At 36.3% G+C, this 16,003-nt stretch overlaps 1 protein-coding gene across 6 annotated transcripts in view; it reads right to left on the bottom strand.

Moving 5' to 3' along the window:
• Positions 1-16,003, bottom strand: part of LOC129218172 (putative carbonic anhydrase-like protein 2) — a 235,233-nt gene that overhangs the window by 10,205 nt on the left and 209,025 nt on the right. For 4 of the 6 annotated variants that reach the window (XR_008580299.1, XR_008580302.1, XR_008580300.1 and 1 more), the window contains one exon: positions 7,176-7,307. The exons of the other annotated variants lie outside the window; for them this stretch is intronic. Coding sequence is in view for 1 of the 4 variants with exons in the window: in XM_054852386.1 (XP_054708361.1) it covers positions 7,176-7,307 (132 nt within the window). In the remaining 3 variants the exon portion in view is untranslated. The remainder of the gene's footprint in view (positions 1-7,175; positions 7,308-16,003) is intronic. 6 annotated transcript variants of the gene reach the window in all.

The raw sequence follows: 16,003 nt of genomic DNA, 5'->3' as shown, positions 1-16,003 counted from the left end.
TGTCTCATCTTGCTTTTTGCGACTGTCCTGCGGATGTTCGGGACAACCTGGCACTCAACTACTACATCGACGGGGTTCGAGATCCGGAAATCCAGAAAGCTCTACGGATGGCGGATGTCAAAGACCTGAATTCTGCTGTTGTGTATGCGATGAAGTTGGAGGCCGCCCAGCAAGCAACCCGCAAGGATCGCCATTCGATCCGCGGCGTCAAAACTGATGAGCCTGATCCGGTTTCGTCACGCTTTGCTGAATTGGAAAAGCAAATAAAAGAAATTGCAGGAATCGTCAAAAGGACTTCGGCTCCCAAGTACCAAAATGGACAATCACTTAAGTGCTGGAAATGTGGCGGCGAGGGTCACTTACGAAGAAACTGTGAAGCTCGCCAAGAAACCAGAGGGAAGAGCACCTCTCCCTCCCAGGTCCAGGAAAACTAAGCCATGGCAATCTCGCGGGGCGGAGGTCGCCAAATTGGAATGAGCCCCGTCTTAAAGTTTTCCAGATTTCATCGACGAGTGGCGGCAGTAATGGACTGTTTGTTTACGCATATGTAAACGGGTTTCCATGCGAACTGATTATTGACACTGGAGCCAATGTTACGATCATTAGAACAGATGTGGCTCGTCAATTTGGACTCAACATTCTGTGGACGCCGCCCTGCGTTACCCTCCAAACTGTGACAGGTGACAAGATCGAGATTGAAGGTAAAGTGAACTTAGAAATTGTGTTTGGAAATGCCATTTACCATCATACCGCATTCGTTGCTGCTATCATAGACCCCTTCATTCTCGGATTGGATTTTTTAAAGAAGTATGACTTCAACCTCGATTTCAAGACTAACGAGCTGCACTCGACGAGAGAAGACATAGCAGTCTTTCCCGCAGAAAGTGATGTAAAATCCGCTCATCAAATAATTGCCCAAACAGATTTATCAATTCCCTCAAGGTCAGAATCATTAATACCCGGCTCCATTGAAGAAAGCAATAGTTTTAGATTTGGACTCATTGAATACCCCAACTTAAGCAATAACCCAAAAGGAGTGCTGGTAGCACCTACGCTTGTTGACCTTTCTAAGGATGTAATTCCTGTGAGAGTCGCCAACGTGAGTGAAAGGCCAAGGAATATCCGGAAAGGTGAAGTGTTAGCAACTTGTACTCCAGTAAACTGCATCATTAGAAGAATCAATTCCCCCGAGACTGTGTCTTCTGAGTCCTTGACATCGAAGTTAATTGGGAGTGCACCATTAACGAAAGACCAAAGAACTGCTGCGGAACAATTGGTGGATGACTTCAAGCATCTGTTTTCATCTACATCGGAGGATGTTGGCCGTACGAATTTAACGCAGCATAGGATTTACACTGGAGAACACCTCCCTATTAAACAGCATCCAAGACGACTACCGTTCGCCAAGAAGGAAGAGGTTGAGACCCTCCTGAAAGAGATGAAGGAGAATGATGTAATCGAACCGTCATCCAGTCCCTGGGCTTCTCCCATCGTCTTAGTCCGAAAGAAAGATGGCTCCACCAGATTTTGTGTCGATTACCGACGGCTGAATGAAATCACCAAGAAAGACAGTTACCCTCTTCCACGGATAGACGACACCTTGGACACTCTTTCCGGACACAAGTGGTTTTCGACCCTGGACTTGAAGAGCGGCTACTGGCAGGTTGAGATACACCCTGATGACCGAGAGAAGACAGCGTTTACAACTGGACAAGGCTTATGGCAGTTTAAAGTGATGCCCTTCGGCCTCTGCAATGCACCAGCTACGTTCGAGCGTCTTATGGAGACAGTGTTAAGAGGACTTTCCTACGAATCCTGTCTGGTCTATTTAGACGATATCATCATCGTGGGACGCAGTTTCGAAGAACATCTGGCAAATCTTAGGAAGGTGCTGCAGAAGCTTAAGGAAGCCAATCTGAAGTTAAGTCCGTCCAAATGTAATTTGTTTCGCCGGGAAGTGAACTACCTTGGTCACATCATCTCTTCTGAGGGTGTGCAAACCGATCCAGAGAAGGTATCTGCGGTCAAGAGTTGGAGTCGTCCCGAAAACATCCATCAGCTGCGAAGTTTCCTGGGGCTCTGCACGTACTATAGGAAGTTTGTGAAGGGTTTTTCCAACATTGCACGACCTTTGCATAAGCTGACGGAGAGCAAGCAAAAGTTTGAATGGTCCAAAGAATGCGAAGATGCATTTCTACGACTGAAGGAGGCTTTAACATCAACGCCTATCCTCGCCTATCCTCAGCCTGAAAAATCCTTCATCCTGGACACTGATGCGAGCAACGAGGGCATCGGAGCTGTTTTATCCCAAGAAATTGACGGAAATGAACATGTCATCGCTTACTGGAGCAAATGCTTATCAAAGTCGGAGCGAAATTACTGCGTCACCAGAAAGGAGTTACTGGCCATAGTGAAAGCTGTAGAACACTTCCATCATTACCTCTACGGCCGAAAATTTCTGCTTCGGACAGATCATGCCTCATTAACTTGGCTTTTGAACTTCAAAAATCCGGAAGGCCAGATAGCCAGATGGATACAGCGGCTCCAGGAATATGACATGGAGATCAAGCATCGAAAAGGGTTATCTCACGGTAATGCTGACGCTTTATCAAGGAGACCCTGTCCTGAGAACTGCCACTATTGTTCCCGAACCGAGAAACAGTATGGAACGACTAGCCCTACCGCCTATCAGGTGACAGTGACTCCAACATCATCAGAAACTGATCCATGGAGTGATGACCAAATTCGAAAAGATCAACTTGAAGACCCCGACATAAAACCAGTTTTGGAATTCATGGAAAGGGACAGTCGGCGACCTAGCTGGCAGGACGTTTCCATCTTCAGTCCTGCAACAAAAAGATACTGGGCTTTATGGAACTCGCTCCATTTACGGAACGGCGTGCTACACCGAAAATGGGAATCTGACGACGGCAAAACATCTAGGTGGCAGTTACTACTTCCCCGATCAAGGATTTCAGATGTTCTGAAAGAAATACATAGTAGTGCGACTGGAGGACATTTTGGTGTCTTGAAAACCCTCAATAAAGTTCGGGAGCGCTTCTTCTGGAGCAAGGCGAAGGATGACGTGGAGAAGTGGTGCCATTCTTGTGACGCCTGTTCTGCTCGTAAAAAACCGAAGAAAAGAAGCAGAGGGAAGCTACATCTGTACAACGTTGGAGCTCCTTTCGAACGAATTGGGATCGACATCCTGGGTCCTCTACCAAGAACTGCTGATGGGAACAAATACATTCTTGTTTCCATCGACTACTTCACGAAATGGCCGGAAGCCTATCCCATTCCAGATCAAGAAGCTACCACCGTAGCAGAGACTCTAGTCCAACATTGGATCTCGAGATACGGAACACCTTTGCAGATTCATTCCGATCAAGGGAGGAATTTCATCTCTGCTGTGTTTAAGGGCCTATGTAAAATTTTCGGAATTGAGAAAACTAGGACAACACCACTACACCCACAATCGGACGGCATGGTGGAGAGATTTAACCGCACAATCCTAAATAATCTCTCGCTTATGGTATCCAGAAATCAACAGGATTGGGACAAGAAGCTACCTTTGTTCCTGCTGGCCTACCGCAGTGCTGTCCACGAGACTACCGGATATGCCCCATCTCAGATGCTCTTCGGACGAGAGCTTCGGCTACCTTGTGATCTCGTCTTCGGTCGTCCTCCGGATGCGCCTTCATCGCCTGAGGAGTAGATCCAGGATCTCCAGGCCCGGTTGGAAGACGTTCATAATTTCGCACGAGAGCGAATCAACATCGCGGCGGAGAAGATGAAGACCCGATACGACACAAGGTCTACTGGACATGAATTCAACGAAGGCGACAAGGTTTGGTTATGGAATCCCATCCGACGGAAAGGTCTTTCACCCAAATTGCAGTCGCATTGGGATGGACCCTACAAAGTCGTTAACCGACTAAATGACGTCGTAGTGAGGATCCAAAAATCACCTAATGCAAAACCTAGGGTTGTACATTATGATCGGTTAGCCCCATACTATGGCCATAGTTCATGAGTATTACGTAAACAACCATGGTTGATAACATAAAAGTTGTAGATAATTTTTGCTTTTAATGTTTAGTAATATTTCTTGTTATTATTGTGTTTTCTGTATCTGTTAGTTATTAATTAATGTGTATATTTGTAAACTTGTGATAGAAGTTTGCACCCTTTCTGGGGATTGTACTGCCCGGGACGTGCAGTCCTTAGGAAGGGGGCAATGTTACAAATCCTGTAAATAGTAATTATTGTAGTAACGTAACCTGTAAATAATTTCCCGTAATGAATATACAACCCCTTAACATATGGCTAAAGTAGACAACCCCCTATTCTTTTTATTTTCATTGATAAAATTTGATAACGGTCTACGCATTTCTCGAAGCAGAAAGAATGTTGTAGAAAATTCTTGGATGTTTATAAAAGCCGTTAGCGATGGATAAACGGAGAGTTTCGATTGATATTTCGAACTGATAGCATTTTGCTCTGTTTATAGCGAGGCATTTCGCTGTGTTGTTTTCGTATTTGGAAGTAAATACGTGTGTAAACGTTGAGTTTACGGTGTTGTGTGATAATTGCTGATGAATAATTTAGCAGTTGTTAACGGTTTCTCCTGTACATAGTGTAAATAAATTTCCTGTGTTTTTATCAAGAACTGTGTCTTCATTTCAAGAAAGTGGAAGTCGCACCGAATCCGTTACAATAGCTATATACCTTAAAACACTGTTATTTTATTAAGAAATACATAGAATGCATACAAAAAGCCATCTTTACCATGATGATATCTATTTTTCTATGAACTTACATGTAGGAGATTTCAATCACTGAAAACAGCTGTTTAGAGAACTTGCAATCATAACCTCAATCAGAAAAGGACGAGAATATCAGAAACTTTGTTTCAAGCACCAGCCTCTGTCTAGTACTGCTACCTTACTGGGAGAAGTACAACTACGTCTATGTATTGGGTTTTATAGGATCGGGACAGATTTTGAACTCTTTTTTTCTAAGTGTTTGAAGTAGCTCCAGTTTACAATATATTTATATTGTTATATCAAAACACGCGTAAAAAAACGTGTAAATTTATAAATGCTCATAACTAAAAGCCTATGGTGGATGCGACTATTCGAGATCCTTTTGGTCTGTTATTTTTAAATTAAGTGTCTCTGAGAAACAGATATTTTTATTTGGAAAACTACTTTTGCCTGCATTTTCTTTCTGCCCCTCCCCTCTCACCGGTAAGACTCTGAATTGCAACTTGGGATTATAGCCGAACTAATGTCACATGATGTAACATTACTGGTTATAGATGAACTAAACTAAGTAAAATAATTTGTTTCAAGTACACTTTTAGGTTCCTTTTGAAGCCTTTATGCTACGCTGTTGCGACAATTAGGATATCTTAACCCGCCACAGTTAAAAGTATATTTTTTGAGATTTGGATTTCTTTCTTAAGAGGGCCGCATAGGCCGAGTTCGATAAAAATCCACTATAATATTAAAATCTGTTCGCGTCCGTCTGTCTGTCTGTCTGTCTGTCTGAAGATCGATCTCCTCGAGAACCGCTGCGAATCGAGAGTCGAACGAGATACCGATCAATTCGAAATTTTCCAAAGAAAACAATAGAACCAATCTCGTAATTGTACGACTTTAATTAGCGGAGATATTAATTAAAACGTTAATTAACATAACGTTATTCAGGAATTTTTATTTCTTTCCTGTTGCCATTTTGCGAATGAGCAAATAAAATTCTAATAATTGTTTTAAAAGAGATTTTTTTGGCTGCTGTCCAAATCTTAAAACAACGTTTCCATCTAGAATTTCATTTCAAATTAGTTTAAAATTGGTTGCTCTATTCGGATATAGCCTTTATTTTATCGTCTGTCCTTTTTTATTTTTTACATTCAACGTTCTTAACTCTTTTCCTCATATAAAAGTTGTTTCTTTAGCTATGTTTATTGATTGTAGTGTAAGTTTATCATTCACCGGCCTCATATTTTGATGCATTAGGATGTGCGACTAATTATGTTTATTTTGTTGAACTTTTTCCCGTCACATGGGTGAGTTTTCGAATTGCAATAACTTTCTTTTTCTTTCCTGTTTCTATTTCTGAAATACAGTTTGTATCGTTAAAAGAACATGTTAAATTAAGAGTGTTTGGATTTCTTTAAGTGAAACAGAGTTGAACAAAAAAATTGTTTTTAAGGATTTTAACTAAAGCTATCTTGGAATCTGATGACTTGGTATTTAATTAATGCTTATTGGTATTTATTTAGTCTTGGTGCTTTAGTTTCACATAATCAATCAAAATGTGTGTGTCATTTTATGTAAAAAGATGATCGTAATTGTACATAAATATTTCAGATATAGTCTATCAGATTTAATTCAGTTTAAGTGACCAGAAATTATAGTTGATAATGCATATATTTTCATCTTTTGTGCTTATTGAAAATACTCATAACTTGCATCATTGAAAACTATGATTAACGTTAAAGAGATTTTTGCCAAAAATAAGCTCTACTGGTGTTTTGCAAACCTTGCATTACGCGTATTTATTTACTGCTTAGCGCTTTAGAAACTAATGTCAGAGTAATACAAAATAATCAATTGGACTTCTCTGTCATTTTTTAAGTAGCCCGTGCAACGCCGGGCACGCAGCTAGTCTATTTTAAAATTTGTGTACGTGAACGTGTACGGAAGTAAAGGAAGCAATTAAAATTTGGAGTTATGCGATGAATAAGAGAATGAAGCTAATTTAAAGAAAATGTGACGGCCTAAACGTTGCTGAATGATGGTAGTTCGTGGTACTCTTCTAGTTTTGTTTGAGAGCAAGGTTGCGCATATAAAGTGCGTAAATCTTTCGGAGATGAATGAGGACAGGGTTGTCAGTAGAATAATTTATGAAAAGCTAAGCCGTTAGCCATCTGCTTCATCATTGATTTTAATTATTGATGTGAAGCAGCGGCGAGCTCCACTCTTATTTTAGAACATTTATTTTCTTTAATTTCAGGATGTTAATCGAATGGAAGAGTATGAGTGTTGGGATTCGAAAGCGGGGTGAACTAAAACCTCGTCCAGATCGATTTCGACTCTGAGATTTGGGAAAGCAGAATGAGATTCCAATTCTTGAAAGGCAACACATTACTGAATATAAAATGAATTTACCTCATCGCGAAGGAAGTCGATATTCGTTCTGACGACCCTTTGGTTCAGCGCTAGTGGGGGCCGGAAATTATTCCCAAGAGGTGCTTTAGGGTTGTCTTCGTCTCCTTGCATTAACTTTCGAAGAATGTACAGCTGTAAGAGACGGATTTTATACAGATCATAAATAATGTAACGAAATATCATGCACAGAGTCGTAATTTGTGTAATTGAATTGTAAATCTGCTAATCGACTTCTTTTATTTCTTTTAATTTATGCACGCACCGAGTATAGTTCACTCTTTGATCGTTTTAAATAGTTTACATTAAATTACGTGAAATTTCAACCTTTTATTTTAAATGGGTTTGGTATAATTGGTTTCAATTTCGTATTTTGTTTCAAGTGGATTCGATTTAATAAGTTTAATTTCATGTGTAAATTTAAATGCGCTGGAATTACTTATATTTAATTGAAAACCAATTTCAATTCAAAGCAGAGTTAATGCAACTACATGTTTTTGTTTCAATATATTCCACACTGCACGCATGAAGACACAATTCATAAATAGCAGAATTTTCAATGAATGTAACATTTTAGAACATTGTAGGAGAGAGCGGAGCTAGACGTTCCGTTTTTCAAGCAAGCTCAAAATTTGTTATGAAAACGTAGTTCTAGAATTATTATTCTGAGATTAAAATAGAGCAATATATGCCCCTATGATGTAACAACTGTTTTTTGCGTAGTATTTCGTAAGATCTTTTTATAATTAATTTTAGAGTACCGAAAGTCGAGAAGGAACAACTTGCTTCTTCTTGGAGCTAGTTTTTCCGATATTAACACGACGATGTTTAACGATGATGATTTCGAGATGAACATCGTTCCAAGACGAATAATTTGTTAGAGGTATAATTTGTGATAAAAAAAATAAATGTTGATTAAAAACAAGTGTTTATTTAAAGATTAATTAGCAATATTGTCCAAATAATAAGATTTTTTTTAAAACTTAAAACAAACTAAACTTATTTTACATTTTCTCATTGATAATTTTTATTTAAAGGTTCAATGTTTACCTTTTAAGTACAAATGCATATATTGAGGCACAGTTAAGTATAGTAAAATTGTAATATATTAGCGTAGTAAAATGTAGTAAGACAAGAATAATCAAGTAAAATTAAATAAAATATTTATCAGCTTCTGTAGCTAATAAGCTATGATAATTAGTTCAGTCTGCAATCTGTTCCATAAAAGAGGTTAGTCCGAATGATAACAATGAACTCCCGATTACTCGCGGACGGATATTGTTATTGCGGATTTATTTGTATATTGTTTATTTATTTATTTATTTTTGTGTTTATAAATTACTAAATATAGAAAATACTTATTTTAACTTAACACGTGCAAGATCTATTTTTAGACATTCTACTTTCTTTTTCCCTTTCTTCCCAAAGACATCAAGCTCTCCTTGTTCACCGAAACCTGAATAATTGAAACCCAATATGCCTGTAAACGAGTGACTGAGCCAGTTTTGTTAGAAAAAACACTCCTGTTCTACACGTTTTTGGCGTAACCTAACTTGATTTGCTTTGGTTGATCTGTTTGCATGATTTTCTGTGTCCGTTTGCAGTAATGAGCGATTCTTTTTTTGAATTTACGTACATTTTCTACAAAGTACAGTTATCACTTTTTACCCGACTGCGCGTGCGCGACGCAAAGGAGGGTAATGTGTTTATAAGTCTATGTATGTATGTCTGTTCCTATATGGTGTTCTAGGGGCTAAACGCCTTGACCAATTTTGGTAATTCTTACGTCAATCGATTTGTCTTAAGCTTGGGAGTGTCCCTAAACACATCACAGTAATCAAAATTCACCATATCAACAACCAGTTACCATATTTTATCAGTTCGGGATCGGCGCACGTTGGGTGTTGCACACTGTGTCGCACACTACCTGCGTACGACAAATGCAGGTAGTTTTCGCTGCCTGAATTTTTTTGTTTACTAAGTCTACTAATTGGGGTTTCAATGGCCAAGTGGTCTAAGCGATTGCTTCTACCACTTGAGACGGTGGATCAAGACACCCTTGCTCTGGATGTACTTTCCCCTCTTTCTGATGTAAATTCTTTCATGTGTTCTTAATATAAATTCTGTACTGTAATAAAAAATAAATTATGCGTAACGAAGGCAAGACACTCAGATTATAGTCCTCATCAAAATAAACCCGTGCAATAAACACCAAAAGAAAGAAAGTCTACTAATTCGATTTTCATCTCTAGCATGTTGCATTTGTTTTTGCCTTGATTCAAGAGACTGAGTTTCGCGACGTGTACTTTCTTGCCTGTTTTTTTTTAGTTTTGCGAGAAAGATTTGGTTGACGAACGTTTCCGGTTTCGCGTCATCATGAATTATACAGGCTGTTTATATAGCTGTGCTGAGGGTCCTGAGTTCGAACTTCGATGGTCGAAGATCCACCATCGTCATTAAAGGGGACTGGGCGACGTTAAATATGCTCGTGGTCTCAATGTCCTCCAAGTGAAACAATACCTCTGGGGGTGCTAGCACCAGGTAGCTATTAGCTCCTGGACTAGTTCTAAATTCTCATTAACTGTTCGATCCGGTGATGGTGCTGCCATCTATCGGCATATAAAATAATGGAGGCAAGGCACTTAGTATGCAGTCCTCGACATAAATACAGATGTAGTCAGTTGTGACTCTGAATAGGAATATAGCTGTGCTGTGGTTGACTTATATTCGCGCATTTTTGCCGAAAGTCAAGCACATGTAGCTTTAAACCGAGTTAGGTCCCTCGAGGGACTAACTATCTGTAGTTTAAACCACCGCAAGTTACTTAATAAACCTCACGATACAAACAAACTCTCTCAATGAAATGACAAGGCTGCGAAATGTACCGTCTTATACCACACCGTACCAACACTAAATTAGTCATATATAACACTTAGTACAAATCATCCTCAAGGGATATCTGAAAATAAAATACTAAATTTAAAAATGACGAGTAAAACGTAGGCTAAAATGATTGAAAATAAACTCAGGCACAAGTAGCTGCCAAAGCAAGTGCTTTTGAAATCCAAGCCACTAAGAACTCTTGCATAGCTAAAGGCGCCTTTTTTGCACTTACTATTTCTTTCCGTTTACTCTAAATTATTTTTTTCTGCTTTAAAACAGTCAGGTTTCTTTTGAAAGCGAAAAAAAAAAAAACTTTTCCATTCAGAAATAGTCTGCAGACTTCCTCAAGAATCTGTGACGTACATCACATTGTATCTACTACAGGGATTTATTTATATATATTCCAGGTGTTCGACGCGTGAACGGTCTCACGGGCGTATATTAGTGTGACAGTTCATTTCTGGTTACTCTAATCAACTTGGCAACGCTATTGAAAAAAAGCACATGTTATCTATTAACTTACTACCAAACGGCACGACCTTGAGGGTCACGGATTTGGACAAAATTCTAGATATAGGTCAATTACGACTAAATATGAGCTCAGGTGCAGCGGTTTGACTGCAACGGGGGTTCAAAGTTGATAATTTGGACCCAGAAATGCAATGGAGTTACCTTTAAAATTATCATTTTTATCGCCTTTTTCTACTATTGCACTGCAGTATGAGCCGTTTGCGTACTTACCTTTAAATTAATTACGTTGAATACGAATTTTAATAAACGGTTCTCAAATTCAAATTGGCTACTACTTTTAATTTCACTAACTTGCATGCCGAAATAACAAAGTTACGGGATGTTTATCGTTCGCAAATGAAGCTATTATTTTCGTTTTATACCAATCGTCTGCTAGTAAAAATTATTTATCGTTTGCTGATAAAAACATTTACTTTAACTGGATATTTATCGTCTGCTATCTAAGGTATCCCACATTGATAAGCAAAAAATGGAAGAAGAGATAAAGCTCTGATTTGTTGCAGAACACACAAAAATACAAAATCGTTTCGACTTTTTAAATAACTTAGATAATGCCCACAAATAAATACGTGTTCTCCCTTATACTTAATTTAATAACAAAAGATGCTAAAGGTGTTGGAGATCGAACATAGTGGTGAATTCTGAAATACCAATGGAAACGCCATTGCATTTCTGAGGCCAAACCAGCAAATTCGGACCCTCGTTGCAGAGAAACTGGGGCTTATTCAGTCAAACCGCTTTACCTGCGCTCATAACTAGTGGGAATAGACCTATAGCTAGAGTTTTGTCCAAATCCGTGGCCCTCAAGGTCGTGCCGTTTGATCGTTAGTTTAGCTAAATCACGTTTAAACAGGAACAAAAAATTTTGATCTTTTACATCCCCTACAAAAAAAAAAAAAAAAACAAGAAGATAACACATGCTGTCAATAACTTTGATAATACCAAGCCGTTTGAGAGGACCTGGAATATCGCATTGATGAAAGCCTGGTGACCAAGGGGTGACACACTGAGAAAAATTAAGTGTTCAAAAATAAGTGAGTACATTCATGCTTTCAAATTTTCTAGAAAACTTTGGTTTAAAATATGAGTACCCATGTTCTCAAATAGTATGCTGAATTATTTCATACTCAAAAATGAGTACATAACTCGGTTAATGCTCAATTTTGAAATTATTACATATTTAAAAGTGAGCACAGGTACCTCAAAAATGAGCATATGTTGATTTCAGTATTTGATGAGTATTCAAATATTTCAAATTGGAGTACGACATAGTCGGAGCCATTTTGACTCTGCAATGTGTTCAAATTTGAGTACTTTTTCGTCATTTTTGAAATTGTTGTTTTAAGTGCACATGTCAGATGTTTAAATAAAACTTGTAATGGCTCTGTTATTTCTTCATATGTTCTTTTTTGATGTATTTGTCATAGTACTTTTAAACTAACGTTTCGAAATCCCAGAGGTAGGAGTTATGCATAACCCTGTATAACAGTCTTAATGGCTCCAAAGGAGAAAAAACTAAAAAAAACTATCAATATTCCTCCGTGTAAAATAAAGTGAGTCTGTACTGGATGAACATTCTTCCATTTCTTGTTAACGGTAGGAAGATTAAGCAATTAAATGAAAAAAATCGATTTCAAGCAAATATGCTGCCAAGCTTAACTAAATCTGAAGCATTTGCACATTTTTCTCATCAACGTAAACGAATTGAAAATAGTTAATATCTTATTCAATAAATATTTACTTAAAACAATGTACTAAACGCGTATTCACAGCCATAAATATTAAATAGATTTGCATACTCGTCGAGGCATATTAATAAACTTCTTCCTCTCGTTCTGATTTTTGTTGACTTGCAGTTATTTATGAGTGTTATTAAAAGCGCAAGTGATTATGATTTGTGCAAGACCAAAGGTAATTTAAGTGCTTTTTATTTTTTATATCGTGCGCCGTATATAATTTGATATTTACGGGACTTAATGGTGAAAAATATGCATAAACATGAAGAGTTTTCAATTTCCTCCTAATTATAAAAAATAGTTGCATTGAAATGCATATTTCTATCGCAATTTTCCATTTAGAAATCGCTTCATGAAAAATTATAGATTAGCTTCTTAAAATGTTTTAAAGGTTATTTGAAAAAAATTATCAACATCCGCATGTGTCTATGCGTGAATGTCTCAATACGCTTTTTAGAATAATATTTGTCTTAGAAATGAATCTATACTTAATTGTTCGTGATAATCAATTTGGTTTGAAATGATCAAATTTTACTGATATATGGTTTAAATACGAGTAAAACTTCATTCAAAACTTTTATACATGTTATATGCTAAATGCATCATCTAGTATCATTTCCTTAAAAATAAGATAACTTGTTACCTTCCCCCCATTTTCTTTGTGTTATAGTAGAAAGGCAATATAATTATTTTTATAACGCTTTCGCATAAAAACTACTGGTTCACTTTGCTAAGTACAAAACATACGGGAATAAAACATGTATAATTTTAATTCACGATTTAACATTTCATTTTTGAACTTCATGGACTTGTTTCAGATTTTATGTTTAATAAGATTGCATTAAATGTAGTGAATTATTTTTGTTTCAATGTGAATTATTTTGCTACCAATGAAAAATATACTAAATTAATCTTTTGAGCATGAAGATCTTCAAATGCTTTGGAGAATTTATCAACTGTTTTTTAATTTTATCAAGATAAACCGAAATGTCAGTCATGTGATTTTTATTATTCATATAGCTACCAGAGTAATACATTAAAAGGAACATGTCTTTAATACACATTAAATATCGGAGTCTTTGAGTATAGTATAGCTCTAAAAGCAATTATTTTCGTGTATTTTTTTTTTTTTTTGTAAATGCATCCATTTATGAGATATTTAGTGTCTTTTAAACTTGCTTAACGAAAAATTAAATAAATAAATAAATAAATAAATAATAAGTAAAAATAATAAAAAAAAAACTCTGTAAAATGTATTGAAAGCCTATAGATACATATTTTTCTATACATATAAAAGTGTGTTGAACAAACGTAATATAGTTGATTCAGATCAATTTTTGTAAATTTGCCAAAACTATAAGTTGAATAAGAAATTGGAAGCACTAAATGGAGGTGTCAATTTAAAGTTGGCTAAGAAAAAATTATTATCACTTTTTATCCCTCAGTAATAGTTTCAAAATCTTCTGCATCAGGTCAATAAAAATGTCAATATTTCTATTCGTTCTTGCAAATTCAGCAGTATTTTTAAAAAAATTTTGCCACCAACTTCCAACATTAGACCTACATAATACTTTATGGTTTTCTTTGATGTAAGTTTCACAAATACATAATCACCAACCCAGCTTTAATAGTTTTGTATTTGAACTACCAATTCCTACTACACTGTAAAAAAAATCCGGAAACGTTTCTGAGTATATCGTGCAGCTGCGGTTCATGAAATTTTCAAAAACGTTTCTGAGTATTTCGGAATTATCTTTCTGTAATGTCCAGAAACGTGTCTGAGTATTTCGGAATCCTCTTTCAATGTTTCTGAGTATTTTGGAATACTCTTTCTGTATTTTTCAGAAACGTTTCTGAGTATTTCGGAATCCTCTTTCCGTAATTTCCAGAAATGTTTCTGAGTATTCTGTGCAGCTGTGGTTCATGAAAGTTTCGAAAACGTTTCCGAGTATTTCGGAACTCTCCAAACAATTTTCAAAAACGTTTCCGAGAATTTCAGAATCCTTTTTCCGTGATTTTTTCTAAAATATAATTTTTTACTATAGTATTGCATACCATATCAGTTTCAGTTCATTCATATCTAACAGCAATGAAACAAGCAATTTTAGAATCATTCGTGGATTTTTTTTTCTGAATTTCTAATGACAAATAGCATGGTTAACAGCGTAACATATGCACAGTTATAAATTTTTGAAAATTTATGAAAATTTTTGAAAATTTTGAAATAATATAGTAGTTTCATTCCTAATCACAAAATCGTCAGGGGATGGAAGGGGGGGGGTACTTTCTCAAAAGTGGGATTGTTTGTTAAACAATCTTAAACTTCAGTTTTTCTCTCAATATTTTCAAGACAAAATTATCAACATATTGTATTTTTAATGCAGAACTTAAAAACATATCTTGTATCAAACTTGATGGCTTTTATTTTCGGATAAAATTTGACAGAACTTACCTTCCCTTCGCGTCAAGGACGAACGAAGTGTACTGAAAAGTGCCAACAGAGAAATTGGTGAATTTAAATATGACACCAAGTCCTCCTGTTGGAACCATTCGGGTTGATTCTTCTGTTCTTGCCCTTTTCCAGTTCATCACAAATATAAATACTTAATCAAAATAGGGTACTGATTTTATTTTTACAATGTGCGCAAAATGCATTATGTATTTTATTTATTAAAACATTGAATTCTATTGCATGATTACTCCATTTCATATATACGAGATTCCCCCCCCCATACCATAAGAGTGATGGTGAACCCATAAAATGCTATAAAGTGCCCCCCCCCCAAAAAAAAGCAATCCCTGAAAATGTCAATGGCAGTCTGCGTGGTGAACGCCCTTCGTCTTCTCTCCATATGTACATTGTATATTAATAACATAGTATTTAAAAAATGATCACTTTTAAAACAATGACATGAAATAATATTTCTTTTTATTTCGGCTTGTAAATGCAGCTGTTCCATTTTTGCCACTGACTCATTCCTCCTGACTGTCCTATATTAAACTAGTATATCCACGAAGGAAATGTTATTTACCGAACAACTAATGTCAAGGAATTTTTTATTGTCCACCACGTTTAACAAAATGAATAAGCACATGAATTAATTGTATAACTATGTTGCTTACTAATAGATAACTGGGCCATTTTCTAATAGTACAACTATTTTTAAATAAATGAATAAATTATAATAAAAAAAGATAAATAATACTGGCACATTTTTTGTGAGGCATATTACAATACTAGAAAACATTTGCATTACCATATTTTTAATGAATTAAACAATTGCTTTTTTTTTTTTTTTGAACCAATGTATGTATATCCAAGTATTTCGAAATAACTTTTCTGTGATTGCTTTTCAAATATAAATCTTATTTCTTTTGCGTAATTAATCAGTTTCAATTGGTTACAACAAATAGTACACTGCGCACATAGGTATGTAGGATAACTTAAAATTGATTCGATAAACCCAAAAACAGTAACAATTGGAGCCTCATCAAATGCAAATCAACAAAAATATAAATGTATATAACAACATGTTTTAAAATATTCATTAATACTTACAAATGAACATGAGCGGAAGAAAATCTAAGTACCTCTATTACAACTGAAAAAGTAATCCAAAGGGTTTCGTTTCATTAAGTATAAAAACGGGTGTTCAAACTATTCACGCTTGAACACACAAT

The sequence above is a fragment of the Uloborus diversus genome, chromosome 3, assembly GCF_026930045.1.
Source record: "Uloborus diversus isolate 005 chromosome 3, Udiv.v.3.1, whole genome shotgun sequence".
Classification (NCBI taxonomy): Eukaryota; Metazoa; Arthropoda; class Arachnida; order Araneae; family Uloboridae; genus Uloborus; species Uloborus diversus.
This window is presented reverse-complemented; position numbering and strand designations above follow the sequence as displayed.